This window comes from Hemicordylus capensis, chromosome 4 (assembly GCF_027244095.1).
Source record: "Hemicordylus capensis ecotype Gifberg chromosome 4, rHemCap1.1.pri, whole genome shotgun sequence".
Lineage (NCBI taxonomy): Eukaryota > Metazoa > Chordata > Lepidosauria > Squamata > Cordylidae > Hemicordylus > Hemicordylus capensis.
Window position 1 is genome coordinate 183974525 of NC_069660.1, and position 22405 is coordinate 183996929.

A 22405-nucleotide genomic window follows, 5' to 3' on the forward strand; every position below is an offset into this window, starting at 1 on the left:
GAAACAAAGAAAACACTGGGTATGTTGCACAATCCAAAAGGACACACTGGGAGGATAAAGAAGAAGCTGAACTAATCAAAGCCTAATTATTGTGATCTTCACTGAAAATAAAAGCAATTCTGGGTACATCAGCTCAAAAGAGATCTTGAAAAGTTTTCAAGATTTTAGAGAACTACAAATCAGAGGAGGAAAGCTGAAGAAATAGGTATTTCTGGGTGCCTCCCTGCTGCTTCTGTACCCTCTGCTTGCTATCTGCCCCCCAGGACTGGCTGCTGAACTGTAGTGAGACTTTGCAGTACTGGGGCCCAGGAGGTGACTTGGCAGTTTCCTAGATCCCATCTGCCTAGAGCTAGCTGCTCAGGGCTATTTGGGGTGCTGCCAGTGGCAGCGGGCTCGCCCCTTTGGGGGATAGTGAGGGCAAGGGACAGGCCTCCTGGCCCAAATACTCGCATGTGGGTGGGCATTTAACCGTTTGGCTTCTGTTTTTAATTGAGACCAGGATGAGATTGTTTTATAATGTTTCTGGATTTGGCTGGAGATGAGGAAACAGGGGGCTTATCCACTGATTATGGGGCAGCAATTCGGGTGGTGGTGGGGAACAGAAGAAATAATGTTGGCAGGTCAGCGGGTCATTACAGGGGAAAGGGAATCTGAAATCTAATAGCTGTTTCCCCTTCCAGCTGCCCTGCCAGCTCTTTGACCTTGAGGAGCAATGCCAACCACCCTTGGAACCTCACCTTGCTCCTTTGTAATGCCAGGTCAGTTCAGAACAATTCAGAAACCATTCATGATCTGATTCTGGATTAAGGAGCCAACCTGGTATGTATTACAGAGACCTCGTTGGGGGAGGCTGGTGGTCTGATCTGGTCACAGCTTCTCCCTTCAGGATACTCTGTTGAGGAGTGGGTAAGGGACCGCGGGCAAGGAGGTGGAGTGGCTGTGGTCTATGAGAATAACATCTCCCTTACCAGGATCCCTGTTGAAGTGCCAGACCACATTGAATGTGTGTACCTAAGTTTGGGGACCAGGGGTAGATTGGGACTTCTGTTGGTGTATTGATTGCCCCGCTGCTCAACAGAGTCCCTAACTGAGCTGACGGACTTGGTCTTGGTGTTGGAGTCTCCGAGGCTTGTGGTGTTGGGGAACGTAAATGTTCATTTCAGGACCAATTTGTCCGGGGCAGCTTAGGAGTTCATAGCAGCCATGACAACTATGGGCCTATCCCAAATGGTCTTGGGACCGACGCACATTGCTGGTCACATGCTTGATTTGGTCTTTCACTCTGAATAGGGTGGTGTTCCGTGGCTGGGGACTCCTGAGATTTCCCCATTGTCATGGACAGACCACCATCTGGTTAAGATTGGACTTACAGACACTTTCCACCTTCACAGGGCTGAAGGGCCTATAAGGATGGTCCGCCTGAGAAGGTTATTGGATCCAATAGGATTCCAAGAAACCTTGGAGGGATTTAGTGTTGGCTCTGCCAGCGATCCTGTTGATGCTCTGGTGGAGAACTGGAATAGCAAACTCATTGGGGCAGTAGACATTGTTGCTCCTAAGCGTCCTCTCTGACCCACTGCAAAATTGGCCCCTTGGTATGCAGAAGAAGTACGGGAGCTGAAGAGGCAAGGTAGATGACTGGAGTGTAAGTGGAGAAAGATTTGAATCGAATCCAACAGATTACAACATAGAGCACATTTGAAGATCTATGCTCAGGTAATATGTATGGCAAAGAAGCTATTCTTTTCCGCCCGTATTGCATCCGCAAGTTCACATCCAGTGGAATTGTTCAGGGTTGTGAGAGGGCTAGTATGTGCCCCCCCTCCCTTGAATCAGAATCTGGAACCATGGATTACCAGCTGTGATATGTTTAATGAATTTTTTGTGGGGAAAATCTTTCATATTTGGGCCAACTTAGACTCAATCTCCACAGCTACTTCAGTGTCTGATGTGGAGGTGTCCAGCGACTCATCTTGTGTGGTTAGTGTGGATCAGTTCCAGTTTGTGACTCTTGAGGATGTGGACGAGCTGCTTGGAGCGGTGTGGCCTACCTACCTACCACCAAGGTAGTATAAGCCTTGCCCAACATGGCTTATACTATCTGGCAGGGAGGTTGTTGTGGAAGGCCTGGTAGAAATCATAAATGCTTCTCTGAGGGAGGACAGGATGCCTCCTTGTCTTAAGAAGACCATTATTAGACCACTTCTGAAGAAGCCTGCCTTGAATCCCTCAAAGCTGAGTAATTACAGGCCTGTCTCCAACCTTCCGTGGCTGGGCAAGGTAAATGAGAGGGTGGTGGTCTCCCAGCTCCAGGCAGTCTTGGAAGAAACTGATTATCTACAAGTGAAACTCGGAAAATTAGAATATCGTGCAAAAGTCCATTAATTTCAGTAATGCAAATTAAAAGGTGAAACTGATATATGAGACAGACACATTACATGCAAAGCAAGATAAGTCAAGCCTTAATTTGTTATAATTGTGATGATCATGGTGTACAGCTCATGAAAACCCCAAATCCACAATCCCAGAAAATTAGAATATTACATGGAACCAAGAAGACAAGGATTGTAGAATAGAACAATATCAGACCTCTGAAAAGTATAAGCATGCATACGTATTCAGTACTTGGTTTGGGCCCCTTTTGCAGCAATTACGGCCTCAATGCGGCGTGGCATGGATGCTATCAGCCTGTGGCACTGATGAGGTATTATGGAAGACCAGGATGCTTCATTAGCGGCCTTCAGCTCTTCTGCATTGTTTGGTCTCATGTCTCTCATCCTTCTCTTGGCAATGCCCCATAGATTCTCTATGGGGTCAGGTCAGGCGAGTTCGCTGGCCAATCAAGCACAGTACACTGTATAGTTTTCAGAGGTCCGATATTGTTCTATTCTACAATCCTTGTCTTCTTGGTTCCATGTAATATTCTAATTTTCTGAGATTGTGGATTTGGGGTTTTCATGAGCTGTACGCCATGATCATCACAATTATAACAAATTAAGGCTTGACTTACCTCGCTTTGCATGTAATGCGTCTGTCTCATATATCAGTTTCACCTTTTAATTTGCATTACTGAAATTAATGGACTTTTGCACGATATTCTAATTTTCCGAGTTTCACCTGTAGACCCATTTCAGATTGGCTTTCAGGCAGACTATGGGATGAAGACTGCCTTGGTCAGCCTGCTGGATGATCTCCAATTGGGAATTGACAGAAGAAGTGTGACTCTGTTGGTTCTTTTGGACTTCTCAGCAGCTTTCGATACGATCAACAATAGTATCCTTCTGGAGCGTCTAAGGGGGTTGGGAATGGGGGGCACTGCTTTGCAGTGGTTCCGCTCCTACTTCTTTGGCAGGTTCCAGATGGTGTCCCTTGGAGACTGCTGTTCTTCAAAATCTGAATTTTTGTATGGTGTGCCTCAGGGCTCCGTATTATCTCTGATATTGTTTAACATCTACATGAAACCGCTTGGAGAGATCATCAGGAGATTTGGTGCAGGGTGCTACCAGTATGCTGATGACACTCAAAACTATTTCTCCATGTCAACATCATCAGGAGAGGGCATAACCTCCCTAAATGCCTGCCTGGAGATGGTGATGGGCTGGATGAGGGATAACAAACTGAGACTGAATCCAGATAAGACGGAGGTACTCTTTGTGTTGGGTCGGAACTCGGGAGATGATTTTGATCTGCCTGTTCTGGATGGGGTCACACTACCCCAGAAGGAACAGGTATGCAGTCTGGGAGTGCTTCTGGATCCGAACCTTTCCCTTGTGTCCCAGGTCGAGGCAGTGGTCAGAGGTGCTTTCTATCAGCTTCAGCTGATACACCAGCTGCATCTGTTTCTTGAGATAAATGACCTCAGAAAAGTGGCACAAATGCTGGTAATCTCCAGTCTGGATTACTGCAATGAGCTATATGTGGGGCTGCCTTTATATGTAGTCCACAAACTAGAGCTGGTCCAGAATGTGGCAGCCAGGTTGGTCTCTGGATCATCTCTGAGAGACCATATTACCCCTGTATTGAAAATGTTACATTGGCTGCTGATACATTTCTGGGCAAAAAACAACCTCTTGTATTTGGCCCAAATACAAGAGTGCTGGTTATTACCTATAAAGCCCTAAACAGCTTGGGCCCTGGGTATTTAAGAGAACATCTTCTTTGTCATGATTTTGTCAGGAGATTTTGATACGATCGACACTTCCTTCGTCAGGAGATTTGGTCCTGGGTGTTACCAGTATGTTGATGACACCCAAATCTACTTCTCCTTTTCATCTTCAGGAAATGACACTCATTCTCTAAATGCCTGCCTACAGGCAGTAATGGGCTGGATGAGGGATAACAAATTGAAGCTGAAACCAAGCAAGACGGAGGTGCTTATTGTGGGGGCTCAGAATCTGAGGGGTGAGTTAGATCTTCCTGTGCTGGATGGGGTTACACGCCCCTGGAAGGAGCAGGTGCGCAGCTTGGGAGTACTCCTGGACCCAGGCCTCATCCTGGTATCTCAGGTGGAGGCTATGGCCAGGAGTACTTTCTATCAGCTTCAGCTGATTCAACAGCTGCGCCCATTTTTTGAAGAGGATGACCTCAAAACAGTGGTGCATCAGTTGGTAAATTCCTGGCTTGACTATTGCAATGCGCTCTACATGGGCCTACTTTTGTATGTAGTTCGGAAACGTCAGTTAGTTCAAAATGCAGCAGCCAGATTGGTCTCTTGGCAACCCAGAGAGACCATATTATGCCTGTCTTGAAACAGTTACAATGGCTGCCAATATGTTTCCAGGCAAAATACAAAGTGCTGGTTATTACCATTAAAGCCCTGAATGGCTTAGGTCCAAGTTATCTTAGATAGCGCCTTCTTCTGCATGATCTCCACCGCACATTAAGGTCATCTGAGGAGGTCCATCTCTAGTTATCACTGGTTCGACTGGTGGCAACTCAGAGGTGGGCCTTCTCTGTAGCTGCTCCTGGGCTGTGGAATGCACTCCCAGCAGAAATCCGTAATTTGAGTTCATTACTGTCTTTCAGGAGAGCCCTTAAAACCTATCTGTTTGGCCTGGCCTTCCAGGGTTTTTAAACTACTAAAAAATGTTTTTAATGGTTTCCCTGGTTTTCCAGGGCTTTTAGCTGTTTGAATGTTTAAATTGGTTTTATTCTGTTTTTATAGTTTTGATTTTAATAGTTAACTGGTTTTAATTGTTTTTATCCTGTTGTAAACCGCCCTGAGCCATTTTGGAAGGGTAGTATATAAATCAAATAAATAATAAACAAATAAACGATCCCCACCACCCATAGAGATCTTCAGGAGCGGTCTGTCTGCAGTTGCCACCGGCTCATCTGGTGGCTACTCGGGGACGGGCCTTTGCTGCTGCCCTGAAGTTTTGGAATGTGCTCCCTATTGAAATAAGAGCCTCCCCAACTCTGAAAATTTTAAAAAAATCTTTAAAGATACATCTGTTCACTCAGGCTTTTAATTAAATACTGTTTTAATAGTTTTAACATTGTTTAAAAAAAATTTAAATGGTTCTAAAGTTTTAATTTTCTGCTGTCATTTATTTTAACTAATATTTTAATTTTTGTTGTCATTTATTGTGTTAGCCAATGTTTTATTTTTTGTTGTCATTATTTTGTTCTGTTGTAAACTGCCCAGAGACGTAAGATTTGGGTGGTATGAAAGTACATTAAATAAAATAATTAATTAATAAATTGTAAGTGCCTTTGAAAATGATCCGGAAACTGCAGTTGGTACAAAATAGGGCTGTAAGATTATTAACTGGGATTGGGTCTTTTGATCATATCACGCCAGTGCTTTCTTAGCTGTACTGGCTCCCAGTCCATTTCTGGGACCAATTCAAAGTGCTAGTTTTAATCTTTAAAACAGCTTGGAAATGGGTTAACTGAGAAAGTGCCTTGCCCCATATATCCCAACTCAGACTTTAAGATCTTCTTTGGAGTCCCCCTGCCAAATGAGGAGAAGCGGGTGGCTACTAGGGAGAGGGCCATTTTGGTGGTGGCATCCCTTTGTGGAACAGCCTCCCCAGTGAGGCTTGCTTGGCACTGTCACTTTGTTCTTTTAGATGCCAGGTGAAGACCTGTCTGTTCACTCAGGCTTTTGAAAACTGATTTTTAATATTGATGTTTTAAAAGAAAGGTTTTTAAAATGTTTTATATTATATTCTGTATATTTTTTGTGCTGTGATATATTGTGTTTCATGTATTTTTATTGGATGTTTTTTTAACTTTGTGTTGTGAGCCACCTAGAGAACAATTTGTTATGGGGTGGCTAACAAGCACTGGGCCCTAAAAAAAGTTGTCACCTTAGCTTTCGTGCCATGTAAGCAGTAAAGACTGACAGTCTCATACATTATGCTACCTTTACATAAGGACTGCTCAACTTAGGCCCACCCCCAGCTGTTTTTGGACTACAACTCCCATAATTCCCAGCAGTGGCCAATTGCCAGAGATTATGGGAGTTCTGGGCCAACATCTGCAGGAGAGCCAAAACTGAGCAGCCCTGCTTTACAAATTAGGCTCTGTGCTCCAACTGAGGTAGATGATTGCTGCATTCCCATCTTTTCCTCACACTTTCTGTCCAAGGTGCCATCTAAATTTCTTTGTTCTTGAACATTATCAAGACATATGTCATTACTGTATGCAGTACGACAGAGTTCCATGGATAACTGGTAAAATAAATGATAGTCCCTATGGAACCTCTTCTATTTGAAGACATGCTATTAATATATGATTTTTCAGGTTTAAAAGAAGCTGCTCTTAAATGCTTGGGTGGAATCAGAGATTTGATCCAACTCTCTGCAATTCTTCCAATTGTTTCTACCACTTTTGGCTGAGGTATGAACAATTCATGTCAACCTGGACAACCTTCCAGGGCTAGAATCCAACACAAATTATTTGAGCATCAGAGTTGGATGCTGTGAGAAAGCAGATCTACTATATCATGTTTACCGCACATTCTCTGTAGTCTATTCATGGGATTTTGTAGATCAGAGGTTCCCAACAGAGGATACTAGTACTCCTAGGAGTAGTTGAAGGGCTCCCAAAGGGTATTCAGAATCCTCTTGCCTCCTCACACTACAGCCATGCTACTTGTTTCCCATCTGAGGATCGCTGATACATGCTCAGCAATGTGTCTATTATAGAACAGAAGGGAGGAGAGTGAAGTCCCTCTTCCTCTGTTCCTAACTGGTTGGCTACAGGCTGAAGCTCTGCTTACTCCACACCACAGCCTGATTGTCAGGCTTCAATAAATTACTCCTGAGTTGTAAACTGGTCCAATTAATTTCAATGGTAGTATTCAAGAGTAACTTAGTCTGGATGTAAGCCAGTGACTGATGTAGCCTGTCTCATAATTGAAACATTTAAATTTTTGTGTGTGCGCGCACGTGAGTCTATGGGGTGCCTGAGCTGAAGGTTTGCAAAAGAAGGGGTATACCTGTTAAAAAACCCACAACAGAAAAATATTCAATTAAAACACATAACACAAAACCAATTAGAATATTAAAAAAATAGGAAATACAAAATACAATACAAAACATTGATCCTTTGTAGACCTTCTTTATTGCATATAAAAGGGGGGTTAATCCAACAGGATTCTGTTAAAAGCAACGTTTTGACATAAAGACGTCATTTTCAATGCTTGATGTTTAACAGTGTTTGAACCAGCATTCCTATATAGCAAAACTGAAATTCTCCCAGCCAACCACCTGAAGCTGATGAAAAGCAGGGGGCGGTGGGTGGGGGGGGAGAGATAAGAACACTTTCCTGAGCTCAGCACTAACAGGGAGGGGGGGAGGGGAAAGGAACAAGTTAAACACAGTACACTCTTTAGAGGCTAATATATCTCAGAATTTCTTTCAAGTTCCTCTTTGCCATTGACCCCAGGTTTCAGTTTATCAATGTACAATGCTTCTCTGATTTTTCTTTTGAGTGTGCAACGTTCTGTCTCCAAAATACACACTTTGTGGCATTGTCTTTCCTTTGTGCCTCTCTCTTACGCGTATTATCCAAGGTGATGTTCTTTAAACCTAGCCAATAGAGGCCTTCCAGTTTCTCCCACACAACATTCACCACAATCTGTGCAAGTAATCTTATAAGCAACACCTTTCTGTTTATAGATGCCTTTCCTATCTTCACACACTGGGCAAACTTTTGTTTCACACATTTTATCATATGGTCTCAGTCTCACCAAATGTTGCCTTAAGGTCTTAGCTGTTTGGCAAGCCACACTGGCCTTGACCCCATGCTTCATTAAAATTCTATGAGACTGTTCAATAAAATTATCAGAGAGACAGGGAATCTTCAAAACGGGCAATCCTGCCTCATATTTAAACCACCACCACCACTCTTGATCTTTTTAGGGGAAACCTATATCCATTGGTCTCTGCTAAGTTTCTTGTTCTTTCTATGGCCTGACTTACATAATCCTGAGAAGACACCTCAACTGCCCTCCTTGTGATATTCTCCACTGCCTTTGTTTTGATTGTTTGTGGGTATGCAGATCTACTATTTATGGATTAATTCTTTTTTGGCTGATTTCCTATACCATTTGGTCTGTAAATTACCCTCTCTGAAACAAATCTCTGTTTCAAGGAAAGGCAACCAGCCCTGATTATTTGATGCCTCCCGAGTCAGACTTATACTCCCCACTTTATTCATTTTCTAATAAATCAGCTCAGGTGTATACCAAGGCACTTCACAGTCTCTGCTTTGTGGAAGAGGGCACTTGGGAGTGATTGTGTCAGCCAACCAAGCTATCTCTCCATTCCAGACAGCAACTAGAGTTTTGACAGGAGCATCTGCGATACCAGCTGGAAAATCCCCCAGAGCTCTCAGGAATCCATTGGAGTCTATCAGTCTCCAGGGGCGGACCACTTTAACAGATTTAACAGAAGTCCATTAAGGCATCTGTATTAAGTGCATCTACTAAATTTCTATAAGAGTACAGTATATTACCTTATTGATAGGGAACCAGAGGAACTGTGGAATGAAATCAAATCAAATAGGAATATAGGAAGCTGCCATATACTGAGTCAGACCACTGGTCTATCTAGCTCAGTATTGTCTACACAGACTGGCAGTGGCTTCTCCAAGGCTTCAGGCAGGATTCTCTCTCAGCCCTATCTTGGAGAAGCCAGAGAGGGAACTTGAAACCTTCTGCTCTTCCCAGAGTGGCTCCATCCCCTGAGGGAAATATCCTACAGTGCTCACATGTGGTCTCCCATTCAAATGCAACCAGGGCAAACCATGCTTGCTTTCAAGTTCCCTCCCTGGCATCTCCAAGATAGGGCTGAGAGATTCCTGCCTGCAACCTTGGAGAAGCTGCTGCCAGTCTGTGAAGACAATACTGAGCTATATAGATCAATGGTCTGACTCAGTATATGGCAGTTTCCTATGTTCCTATGTTCCCTACTTGCAAGTTGTTAAGGACAAATGTGAAAAGAGACTGCCAAAGACCAAGAAACAAGAAAGCAAAATGGATGTCAGAACAGATTATGGAAATTGCCAAGAAGAGGAGAGAAGCCAAAGTCAAGAAAGATAAAGACCTCAGGAAGGAACTTAATAGGGAATTTCAGAAAGCTGTTGGAAGAGACAAGGAGCAGTATTGCAATGACATCTGTAAAGACCTTGAGGATGGAAACAGACATGGAAAAACAAGGAAAGTTTTCCAAAAGATCTCTGAACTCAGAAGCAGGTTCCAACCTCGAATTGGTATGTTAAGGGATGCCAAAAGACAGATAGTAACTGATTCTGAGAAGATCAAACAGAGATGGAGGAAGTATACTGAAAATCTGTATAGCAGGGATTTCCACATCCAAGATACTCTAGAAGGTATTTTCTACTTGCAAGAACCTGTAGTACGGGAAGATGAAGTTAGATCAGCACTCCAGTCATCACCAAGTTGGAAGGCTACAGGAAATGATGGAGTAGCTATAGAAATATGGCAAGCAACAGAAGAAAAATTAGTCAAGGCTCTAACCAAACTATGTCAGCAAATTTGGAGAACAACAACAGTGGCCAACAGATTGGAAGAGGGCAGTCTACATACCCATACCAAAGGAAGGAGATTTAACAGATTGCACAAACCATCACACAATATCCTTAATTTCACATGCTAGCAAAATGATGCTCAGGATCATCCAATGCAGATTAGAGATCATCCTGGAGAGAATCTATCTATATGGTCGCTAAGAGTCGACACCAACTTGACAGCACTTAATCAATCAATTGATCAATATTACTACAGTATATAGAGCCAGCGTGGTGTAGTGGTTAGAGTGCTGGACTAGGACCAGGGAGACCCAAGTTCAAATCCCCATTCAGCCATGAAACTAGCTGGGTGACTCTGGGCCAGTCACTTCTCTCTCAGCCTAACCTACTTCACTGGGTTGTTGTGAGGAGAAACTTAAGTATGTAGTACACCGCTCTGGGCTCCTTGGAGGAAGAGCGGGATATAAATGCAAATAATAATAATAATAATTAATAAATAAAAATAGCACTGCTAGAAGCACTGTGCTTTGTAGAGATGCATCGGGAAGAAATTCATCGGGTACATCTCTAGCAAGTAATTGAGGAAGCTGAACTTTATTGAATGTCTGCCTAAACACATTCTGCCTAATGTCTGCCTAAACATCAGCAGCCCAACATTGAGCTGAAAGTCCAAGGTAAACCTTGGGTGCATGTGTACATGCTCAGGCCTGCAGGGTGAGGGAACCGAGATGGGAACTGGGACCAGAGCCAAGACTGAAATAGTGGAAGGAGAAGCAAGCAAGATGAGAATGGGGGCAGAAACAGCAAGGTGAGGAACTTGGACCAACAGCCAAAGGGGAAGTGGGTTGAAGCAAAGACCCTGGGGACCAACTCTAGGAGAAGCTCCCAATGTGGAGCTGTTACACTTGCAAAGGTCTGCTTGCAAGTCCAGTATTTATAATAGGAGCCACACCACTTCCTGTAGTTTAACAGACCATTCCGGCTTGGGAAAATGCTAATTAGGCATGCCCTATTATGCTAATAGAGAAAAGTCTTGTTTAGCAGAGGGAGAGCAATTCTTTTATTAAGCCTGAGCACAGTGTCCCTCCAGGGGCTGTTGCTAGTGTCTACTTTGTGCGTATTTTTAGAATGAGAGCTCTTTACGGGCAGGGAATCATATTCGTCCTTTTTCTATGTGAACCATTTTGAGAATGGGCTTGGACTTTTATCCATTGCATCCCTTCCAACTCCAATTCTGTACTGGAATACTAATTTTTGTTCATCAGTGTGCCCCATGTAACCATCACTCATCTGTAAGACAATCTAGTGGCTCACACAACTCCACTTCAAGGTTATACCAGTGGGCATTTACCAATAACAAGCAGAGCTATATAACCCAGCAAAAGTGAAATTGAAATTCATGGTTTCTTCTTTCCCAGCTCAAAGAATTTCCTTCAAGTCACAAAGGTATTTGTTCATGTCTCTTGAGCAACTATTGCTCAGCACTGTGTTTCAAAGAGCAAGTACATTTATTGTGGGTCCTGGAAAATGATATTATCTGTACTGTATTCTCAAGTAAATCCTGTTTCTACAGTATTTGTTTGCCCTTCCCTGTTTTGTGAATGATATTGCAAAACCAAAAAAGAAGAAAAGTAATTCAGCATAAGTCTTATTGATGTTGCATAAGAAACAAGGACTGCAGCCTCAGATACAATAAAGAAAAGCAAAGCTGAAAGAATCAGAGCCCACCAGATGTAAGAGACTATTAATGGAACAGCATTCCAATAGCAGCAACTGTTCACAGCAATCCAACATCCTGGCAAGAAAATACCACTTTTAAGGATAATAACTCATCTGACAAATGACAGACTTATATGGATAGTAACTAGTTTCCTATTAGGGCTTTCCAATTTTTAATGCAACTTCATGACACATTTTCCCCTTCTGCAAGTATACAAACTCAAACAAATTATAGTGTAGTGGTTCAGTTAATGCTGTTTACAGCATCGACTTGGTTAAGTCACCAACTATGGCACTACTTCCTGGTTTTGTGAGTCCCTTTTCTTGTAATGCTCCTCAAGATCAGGCTAAACATGGCAAGAAACATGGGGCAGCATGCAGACTAAGTTACTCAGGTGTAATTTTATCTAGATGCTGCTCTTTGTCTCCTAATAAGCTTGCTACCTGGACTAGCAGGCTAGGATATTTATTCATGACAATATCTGCTCATGGATAAGTATCACACTGTACACATTCAAGACACAAGCTGACTGAAGCCTTTAGATGGCTCTTTCAAGGTTGTAACCGAATGACAAGCAACTCTGATTCTTCACTCCTAAGGTTAAACACAGCATTTTTTCCTCTTGGGTATGAAACTGGCTAGGCAAAACTGTCACTTCCAAGAATTGCAAGGAAGGGTTCCAGCCTGTCATGTCAAGTAGCGTGCAGAAACCCTCCCTGATTACGGAACAGCTCATAAGCCTTCCTAAGTGCTGCTTGAAGTGGCTGGCTTGAGTGCTTACTCAGAGAAAGGACAGAGGGCCTTACCACCCAGCACCTAACAAAACAATGTAAGGGACAAAAACCAACATGCAGAAAATAATTGATCGCTAAGCTGATTCTTGTTGCATTTTAAATGTAGCAGTTGTTTCTCAAAGGAAGAGTTAGAATGTGGAAGCAACCTTTTGATCTAATGTATTCTTCAGATTGTCACCCCAAAGAGCATGGGTACCAGGATGGCATTCTGCTCCGCCCCGCTGTTTATATAGAAGTTGCTGGGTGCTCATTTGCAAGTAATTTCTATGATGATACTTGGGAATGTAGACTTGCTCCTCCTTATCCCAGAAAACATTTCTAAAAGTAGAGGCAGTGCGGACACAGCCTCAGATTCAAACCTATCAACCATCACTTCTTAATCTCAAGAACTGTCTACTGCAGCTAATGCAGACTGCCACTTGATGGGGATGGTGTTCTGCAATAGAGATGTTTCCAGGCCTGAACTGTAAGAAGAAAGGCAGTCAATAATTCCAACTTTTCACTCAGGATTCCAATGGCTGCCTACATTGCAATAGTGCAACCCTTAGAGCAAATATTTGGGGGTGGGGGGTGGGGTGGGGAGGAATGAAGAAACATTTGTATTTAGATCAGATTTTCAAAAATAAGAACCCTGCATGGTGCACCACAAGGAATAAAAGTATATCTTCCCAGTTTCAGAAGAGGCTTCAAAACAAAACAAAAAGACTGCCTTAAGCAACTTGGAAAAAAACTTAGAAGCATTTAAATTCCAATGAAGCAGAGGGGGCTTAAGCACACACTGCAAGGCTGAAGATTGCAATCTTCTATTATATAATTCACTCAATAAAATTTACTTCCAAGTAAACATGCATGCTGTGGCTTGAACTCAGCTTTTTTTTTTTTTTTTAAATAAACAAAGAAAAGTCAGAAAGAGGAAACAGACTCTGTCATGGCTGGCTCATAGCAGCCACTGCAGAATAGCTCAAAAGTTCACTGTCAAGACTGGGAAGGATTTTGACTTCCCAAAGAACCAGGAGTGAGGGAAGAAATAATAAATTGGAGTCAGAAAGCAGGATCAGGAGATAAACCACGGGTTAAACCTGAGCGGACAAACCAGGGATCACAGACGACACATCAGGATCAAGAAGACCTTGATACCAAGACGGAGCCCTGCTTGAAACAGGAAGCTTTTAAACTATTGGTGTTCCAGGAAGACCCAATGAGCAGCCTGGTTAGGCAGGACCAGCAAGCAATATGTTCTACATGTAGTTCAACAGACAACTACACAAGATAGCCGTATTCAGAGTTATGGTTCTCAGCCTCAACCCAGTTCCTGACAGGCTGCCTATCTATAAACTACTTTTAAGAAGGAGACACAACACCATTTTAAACAAAGGCAAAGCACAGAATGCAGAACACCTACTAAATGCTTCCTAAATGCAAAGAGAAGGCCATTACAGCAAATTGTGTTATATGAATTTCTAAGGGATAGCATACAAGAATATCTCACCATTTGCCCTTCAGCAGAAAATGCTTTATATAAGTAATGACTTCTGCAAAAAGTTCAGTTTCTCTGTGAGTATAATGATACCAGGGAGCTTCAACACTAAATTAACAGGTTGTTCTAGTAAGAACTAATCAGCCTATTTTCCTTTCACTGTCTCTACATCTGGACTAAATTTGGTGCAAATCGAGGTCCACAAGTTAGATCTCTTGCGCCTCAAATGTTCATGTGTCCACTATCTTGGATCGGGGTGGATGTCATCATTACAAACTGCACCACTGAGGTGTCCCAGTGTGTCACTCACTACAGCTGTTCCAAATTTGGTTCAAATCGATTAGACAGTCCTCAAGTTAGTGCACTTGTGCCTCAAAGGTTTATGCATCCGCCATCTTGGATCAGTGTGGGTGACATCATCACAAACTACAGCATTGGGGCATCCCTACGTGTCCATTCAGCTGTAGCAAATTTGGTTCAAATCGGTTAGACCGACCACAAGTTAGTGCACTTGCGCCTCAAAAGTATACGTGAACACCATCTTGGATTGGGGTGGATGACATCATCACAATCTTCACCGTTGAGGTGTCCCTAAAGCTGTAGCAAATTTTATTCCAATCGGTTACAAGGATCACAAGTTAGCTCACTTGTGCCTCAAAATTTTATGGTTCTGCCATCTTGAATCAGGGTGGATAGCATCATCACAAGCTACACCACTGAGGTGTCCCTGTGTGTCACCCTGTGTGTCACTGAACCTAATTTGGTTCAGTTAGACAGTCCACAAGTTATCCCACTTACGCCTCAAATGTTTACACATCCGCCATCTTGGACTGGGGTAGATGACATCATCACACATGCCATTGAGGTGACCCTATGTGTCACTCACTGCAACTGTATCTAATTTAGTTTAAATTGGTTAGACAGTCCACAAATTAGCTTGATTGCTCCTCAGGTGTTCATGCGGCCGCCATAATGAACTGGAGTGAATGACATCATCATACACCACACCCTTTGGGCATCCCTTTGCGTCTCTACAGCTGTAGCAAATTTCGTTCAAACCAGTTAGGCAGTTCACAAGTTGGCCCACTTGTGCCTCAAAAGTTTATGCTTCCGCCATCTTGGATTGGGGTGGATGACATCATCACACACAACGCCACTGAGATGTCCCTATGTGTCCCTACAACTGCATCACTTGAAATTAAAATATGGAAAAGCCTTTAAATTCTATAAAATCACTGACATTTAAAGGAAAGATTTTGAATTGCTGTCACTGAATGAGTTTGGTCATCTGTATTAAAGGGCAATTTGGAGAGAACACTTTGGTATTCAGGGATGACGACTCTGAAAAACTCATTCCAGATATGCCATGACTCATTTGTAACCAATATTCCATTTGCCATGGTCCTCTGAACTGAACACCAATGGGATCTTCTCTCTGTGCTCCATTAATGTCCTTCAACTTTCCTCTCACCTCCCCACCACAGACTCATCTCTTTGTGTGATGAGAATTGTACCACAGAGGAACATACTCATATCAGGAAACTGGAAGAGTGACAGCTGTCATATTTAAAAGCACAATTTGTATTAGCAGCATGACAAAGTACAGATTTACATGATATTCTGTATATAACATTCAGGGTCAGTGAGGAGTAGCAATTTTCAGTTATTAGACATTCTGATAGGTTTATCCAATTAAAAATATATATTCGAACAAAAACAGAAATAAGCCTGACCTGATGACATCAGTCTTGGACCTTCGTCGTTTTTGCTCCCTCTCTGGGACTACATGCCAAGTGAACACCAATCTCCAATCAAACCCACCAAGCTGTGGCTCACCAGCATTTCCCAAGTATTCAAATGTGTTCCAGTCAATCACATCAATCACAGGGCAGACAACTGCTGATGGCTCTTCTTGAATTCTAAATAAGTGTACAAAAGAAATATTAATTGCATGATGCTGAGAAAAACTAAAAATGCCAAAGAGCATTACAGAAGAATACGAAAGCTCTTACCCTTTGTGTAAGTAAGGAAGTTTGTTGCTTTCCTTTTTGTTGCACAAAGTTTTTATAATACATGTATCAACACATTCATTAATACACATTATCTATTTATCTATTTAATTCTCTTGGGACATGCATGCCCAGGATTTGGCGGCGGAACTCTCACAACACGTTGTGAGAGTTCTGAAGTGAGGGCTGAGGAGGAGAGGGGGAAGAAAGTGCCGGCAGTGGCCACCAGCCAGCTGGCGGGTGGAGAAGGGCGGAGAGAAAGGCGGCGGCGGGCGGGGCGGAGAGAAAGGCGGCGGGGGGCGGGAGAAAAGCCAGCGGCGGTGGGCGGGAGAAAAAACGGCGGCGGGGGCGGGAGAAAAAACGGCGGCGGCGGGCAGTGGGCGGGAGAAAAAACGGCGGCGGCAGGCAGCGGGCGGGAGAAAAAACGGCGGCGGCAGGCAGCGGGCGGGAGAAAAAACGGCGGCGGTGGGGCTCTTCTTGGCCGCCCGCCGCGGCTCTGTGTGTGGGGAGGAACGGGAGGGGAGGAGGGCTGAAGAACATGGGCCGGAGGGAAGGGGGAAAGAGGAGAGACCGGGGCAGGAGGAAGAGGGAGGTGAAACAGCCAGGCCCCAAAGCGCCACACAGATGTTCTGTGTGGCGTTGGCTAGTATTGTTGTATTTTCTTTGTGAGCTGTCCTGAACAGTACTGTACAGGAGGGCCAGGATACAAATATGTAAATAAATAAATAAATAAATAAATAAATAAATAAATAAATAAATAAAACATTCTGCTTCTAGCTCAATTTCTCTAAAACTGTTGGAGCTCAGTCCCATTCTCCCAATTTATTATACTATCTGCTTATCCCAATCTAACAACAAACTCTGTTTGGTAAGTGAATGTGTGTAGGGATAGCCAAGCATGTACAATGCAAGCATCTATGGACTGGGGTAAAAAGTAATGGAAGATTTATTTAGCAGAAGAGTTCAGTCTTTTATTTCCACCATTGTCAAATTTACTCCCAGTTGCTCTAAGCGTTAACCTCAAAGGGCAACTGGGCAGCTACTTCCTTCAGCTACTGCTTGCAAAGCTGCTGTATGGCATCTCTAAAAATGAGCAAATAAGAGCTTTCAGCAAGAGGAAACTGAGCTCCACCTGCTGTTTTTGCTTTAATAATAGTGGATCATTACTCAAGTTCCAACACTAGCCCCCTTCCCCAAACTGTCAGAAGTGTATCACAGTCCACCTGGGGGATTTCACCCCATAAGCTAAGAATCTGGATCTAGCCTAATGAAATTCAACTGCCCAGATGATGATCGTTTAGTTAACTAAACTAAAAGTTTGTTTAGGCAAAGCACAAAATAATGTTAGTCAACTGTAGGACAAGCAGAAGAACTGTGTTTAACAATTGTGTCCTGCAGAAGGAAAGTTAAGCACAACCATTGTAATTAACTAGTAGACATTTTTTGACTAAGAGGTTAGGCATCATGGGTGAGTAACCTCTTTCATTCTTTTTATTCCCATTTATAACAGTTACTCTGAAGCACGGGAACAATCTATGGAGATTTTATTGGCAATAAATAATAGCTACTGTTATTACTCAATGACTTTTCCCTGTCCTCAAATATATCAAGTTGAGTCAAAGAGAATGAACCCAATTTACTTGCATCATAATGATCACGTAGGTTCTTTGAAAATTCAAGCCATTAAATGAAGGCTCAGTGTAATCTTCTCAGTAGTATGGACAACATTTAGTAACCGAAAAGTGCAGATGATAAAAGAAAAGTAATTTATTTTGCTGCTACCAAGCCTCTTTAGTTAGCATTCTGTAAGCATCTTTAAACAAGCTGATGGAAGTTTAGGCCAAAAGACCATGAGGTGTCATTGCAAAGGCAAAGCTGACAGAAAGGCAGAGGAGAACAGAACATCCACTACCCCCAACATCCCAAAGCACAAGAAGACACATTTTACTCACTCTCTAGTCCAAGCAGCTTCAAGAGTTCAGTGGCCAATCCATCCTGACTCAAGTCTGTCAGTGAGATCATGGCCACCCTTCAAGTAGGTAGGCAGGCAGGCAGGCAAGCTGCAGTCTGGTTGCCAAACAGCCAAGGAGAAAGGAGGGAAGGAGGAGGAAAGAAGATGAAGTCAGAGACTGCAGGGATAGGAGAGTAAGAGAAGAAGTATAGCAGGGATGGGTTACTCACAGATCTCAAAGCCAAGCAACCAAAGGCAAAAACCTGCAGCAATGTCTGCTCAAGCAACTCTCCCTTCTCTCCCCACACCTACACCTCTCTCACCAACTAGCTGAAAATAGCAGCAGCCACAGTGATCTCTAATGTGCATGGCAGCACCATATACTGGGCAGACTAGTGGGCTCAATCATTTCTGCATATACAGCATCAAGGTCTACTGTCAAACTGCTCCCTGGATCCTATCCTCTGATTCTTTGAAAGGGCTCTACCGTGCAAAAGAAAGTTGCAGTCCTCACACTCATGCGATAGTGCATTTCAGTTAGAACTGCAGTGATGCAACATCTTGAGCATTAGTCAGTTAAAACCATTACTAGGCCAAAACGTATATGCCAATATCTAAGAGTGCCCCAATGCAACTCATTGCTCATAAATAAATGGAAACTGTAATGGTTGAAACTCGTGAGCTTTTAGTGATTCACACAACTACATAGGACTTGAAATGAAAAAGGCAATCTAGGGGATGTATGAATTCTCCAAGGCCAGTATGTACACAGAAGGCAGTTAAGAGTGAAGAAAACAATTTACTTATAGCTTAACTCTTGCCTCACACTGCCATCTTGTGGATTATCCACACTGTTAAAAAAAAACAAGCAAGTCTCAGGTTGGTTTTTTTAAAAACTAGCTTTGCAAATGAGTAATCAGACACCACAATTAAGGTTCAAATGATTAAATAAAATCAAGTTTTAAAAACACCAACTTTCTTTTCAAAACTTATCCTACAAAACATTAATTGCATTTTAATATTAAACATTATTAAGTACACAGATTTACTTTTTACACAATCCTATTTCTCCTGGTTTTTAAGCTATATGCTTGGTGGAGCATATGTTATGCAAACAGAAGGTCTCACAATCAATTCCTGGCATCTACAGAAAGGGTCCCTGTTTGAAACTCTGAGGACCTGCTGTGAGTCAGGTCTATTAGTAAAGACCTATTAAGGATGTGCATGAATCGTGATTTGAAGTATGATTCACAGCACATCCCCAGCACTTTTAAAACGGATGAGAGTGGGTACTTACGAGTTCCTCCACTGCACGTCACACTTCCTGTATCGGCAGCACTACCCCCAGCTATCACTGCATGCCAGCAGCCCTTCCCCCCGCTGCCCCCACATGACGCCGGCATGCACATGGCCTCCGTGTATGCGCAGTGGCTATTTGCAAGGTTAGCAACCATGTTGACCATGCAAATGGCCGCCATGCATGCCAGCATTGCTTGATGGCCAATTGCATGCCAGCGTTGCATGGTGGCAGCTGAGTGAAGTGCTGCTGGCGCATGATAGCTGGATGCTAGTGCTGCTGATACTGGAAGTGGCAGCGAGTAGTGGAGGAGCAGGTATGTACCGGCTCTCCTCCATTTTAAAGGTGCTGGGGATGTGCTACAAAACACACTTCATGCACATCCCTAAGATCTATGTGGACCAACGGACTGACTCAGTACAAGGCAGTTTCATATAGGCAAGCATTTCCCCCCCACACACACCCCTGCAACTCCTTTATTTATTTTAGAAGTCTCCGTTTTTTCCTATTGCATGCACAACACAGAGTCAAAGCTACCATGATGGCCACTGAAGTCAGGAATTATTCAACTTTGCATTTCTTTATTTTTTTTTTTACCACTAAGGTCTATTACAGAGCAATCCTATTAAGGTTTACTGGGAGTTATGCTGTGTTCAGTGGGATTTATTCCCTAGTAAACATGTTCAATATTGCAGCTTTACTCTCATGCCTTAACTTTTTTTTTTTTGGTCAATTAATTAATACATATTCTGTGATGTCAGAAACACATGATATGATCACAGGCTGCCATCAAGCATTTTCAGAACATACACACATTTTTTCTCCTTCACTCTCCTGTCCCTTCTATAACTGCCTCCCTCCCCATTCTCACGCCTCACCACTGCTAACCAGGAAACTCCCATGTAGACATCTTGGATCTACTATAACTTGAAGCCACCTCATATTATCAATCACAGCCCGCATACCCTCATCTCATTTTAATGTTGGCTTCCTACAGAAGTGCATTCCTATAGTGTATTTTGAAAAAATGGCATAGTAACAAACAATATTTTTATAATAAAAACAAACCCTTTCAACTTAAAATTAGTATCATAAAGATTTGGACAATATAAAGGCCAAACTCCAAAGCACTGTGCAATTAGTTCCACGAGACCAAGGGAATTTGGGGACTGTGTTTCTAAAGCAGCATAGCTCTTGACTCACAATAACCCCTTGCAGGAATTTTCCAAAGCAGTTTATTATACGGGGTGGAAATCTACGACTCAAAGAAAAAAAACACTTTAAAAACTTCACTGGGCGTGCCTACAACATCTGTGTTGATCCCAGCTTATCTCCTCTATCTACCTGTTCTACTACTCACCAAATCCAGCACTTCCTCAATAGAAATGTTGTTTCTAAGCAAACACATGCTTGTTTCTTGTTCGTTATAAGAAAATGAAAACATCTCAAATCATTTTTTAATGGTACCATGTAGATAATTCTAATGTAATAAAAATAATAATTGTTGGTCTCTACCATTTTGTTTCGACTGGAAAAATAGAGTTTTTAGAATGCACAGTGAATACTTCGGTTGCCACTACCTTAAAAAATGTCGTTGTATTGAATATCACTCATTTTCAAAGATATATGAGTTTGGTTGAACATTACCTTTCCAATAATGGCTCAAGCCAGCCTTCATGGCATTCACAATGGCAATCAAGAAAAGTCAGAACATCCCCTTTTGCTATAGAAGCTCCCAGCAGCCTTGCTCGAACCAAGCCTTCTCTTTTATTTGCTCGGATAAGCCGTACCTTGCGCAAGTTAGCCACATAGTTTTCCAAGTGTTCTTTTAAGTGTCCTGTTACAAAGAGATAAATAAATTGCAGTTTCACAAGTTGATACCATACCAAACTGGCTTTTAATACAATGTGTTCATCAACTCCATATTATAATTCATTTTCGCTGTTCATCAAAAAGCAAGCATTTCTTTTGGGGAGGGCATTCCAGAGTTGTGGTGCCATGACCAAAAAGGCCCTGAATTAGATGCTCATCCAGTCCACCTCTGTCAGTGGAAGAACATAGAGCAGGAACTCAGATGTTGACCTTAGCATGAGGATAGGCACTTATTCCAACTTCATGTCTACCAGAGATAAGCAGATTTAAGGTCTCTTACTAACTTCATAGCATGATACAGGACCATGGAATTTTAAACACTATCCATTTCTGAATACTCCCATCTTCTGAGGTGAGGTGGGTAGCTACTAGATATGAGGCCTTCTTAGCAACAGAACTCTCTCTCCACTTCTCTAACTCACTTGGCACCAAATTTTATGACTTTTAGGCACTAGGTAAAATTTAACTATACAATGTGGAATAAAACCTGCACAGCATAAACAAAATTATTCTGTTCTGCAAAGACCCCTATTCAAACTGTGAGCCCCATTTTGTGTTCTCACACCATAGGGTTTACTAAAGATGATGCAGAAGATCCAAGCAAATGTCTTTATTTTTAAAAATCACATTTTCCATTAATTTGTTCCAAGGCACAGTGTGTATGTGTGTGTGTTTATATTTGTTAGCCTAGTTATACTTTGAAGCCACCTAAGGGCGCAGTGGGGAAGTAACTTGCCTAGGGAGCCAGAGGTTGCCAATTCGAATACCCGCTGGTATGTTTCCCAGACTATGGAAAACACCTATATTGGGCAGTAGCGATATATGAAGATGCTGAAAGGTATCATCTCATACTACGCGGGAGATGGCAATGGTAATCCCCTCCTGTATTCTACCAAAGTTTTGTGCATTGATTAATTTGTCCAATTCATCTTTATTAATACAGAGCTGGAATTCCTGGGTTTCTTATTACTTAATGAGCTGATATCACAACTTAAGGATATATTAAAAAATTCACAGAAGCATGTCTTTCTCAATAGTTTGTTTTTTAATATACTTATAAAAATTCTCTCCAGCCTCCCAACAAAACATGGTCTTTGGAGCAGTTTACAATACAAAATCCATAAGAACAGTAACAGCAAAATCAAGCAACAACCTAACCAGCAGTTTAAAAAAGCAATAAAACTAATACTAATTAACTATGAGGCATCTGAAAAACAAAGAACACATGGCTCAAGATGAAAACCAATAAAACAAGCACCAGCAAAAACAATACACAACAATAT

The 22405-nt window shown here is 42.4% G+C and overlaps 1 protein-coding gene across 1 annotated transcript in view; it reads right to left on the bottom strand.

The window, feature by feature from the left end:
• GALNT12 (polypeptide N-acetylgalactosaminyltransferase 12) overlaps positions 1-22405 on the bottom strand; it is a 63632-nt gene that overhangs the window by 25728 nt on the left and 15499 nt on the right. The window contains exons 3-4 of the mRNA XM_053242542.1: positions 20898-21087; positions 15727-15912 (exon numbers count right to left, since the gene is read on the bottom strand). Coding sequence (XP_053098517.1) covers positions 15727-15912; positions 20898-21087 — 376 coding nt within the window. The remainder of the gene's footprint in view (positions 1-15726; positions 15913-20897; positions 21088-22405) is intronic.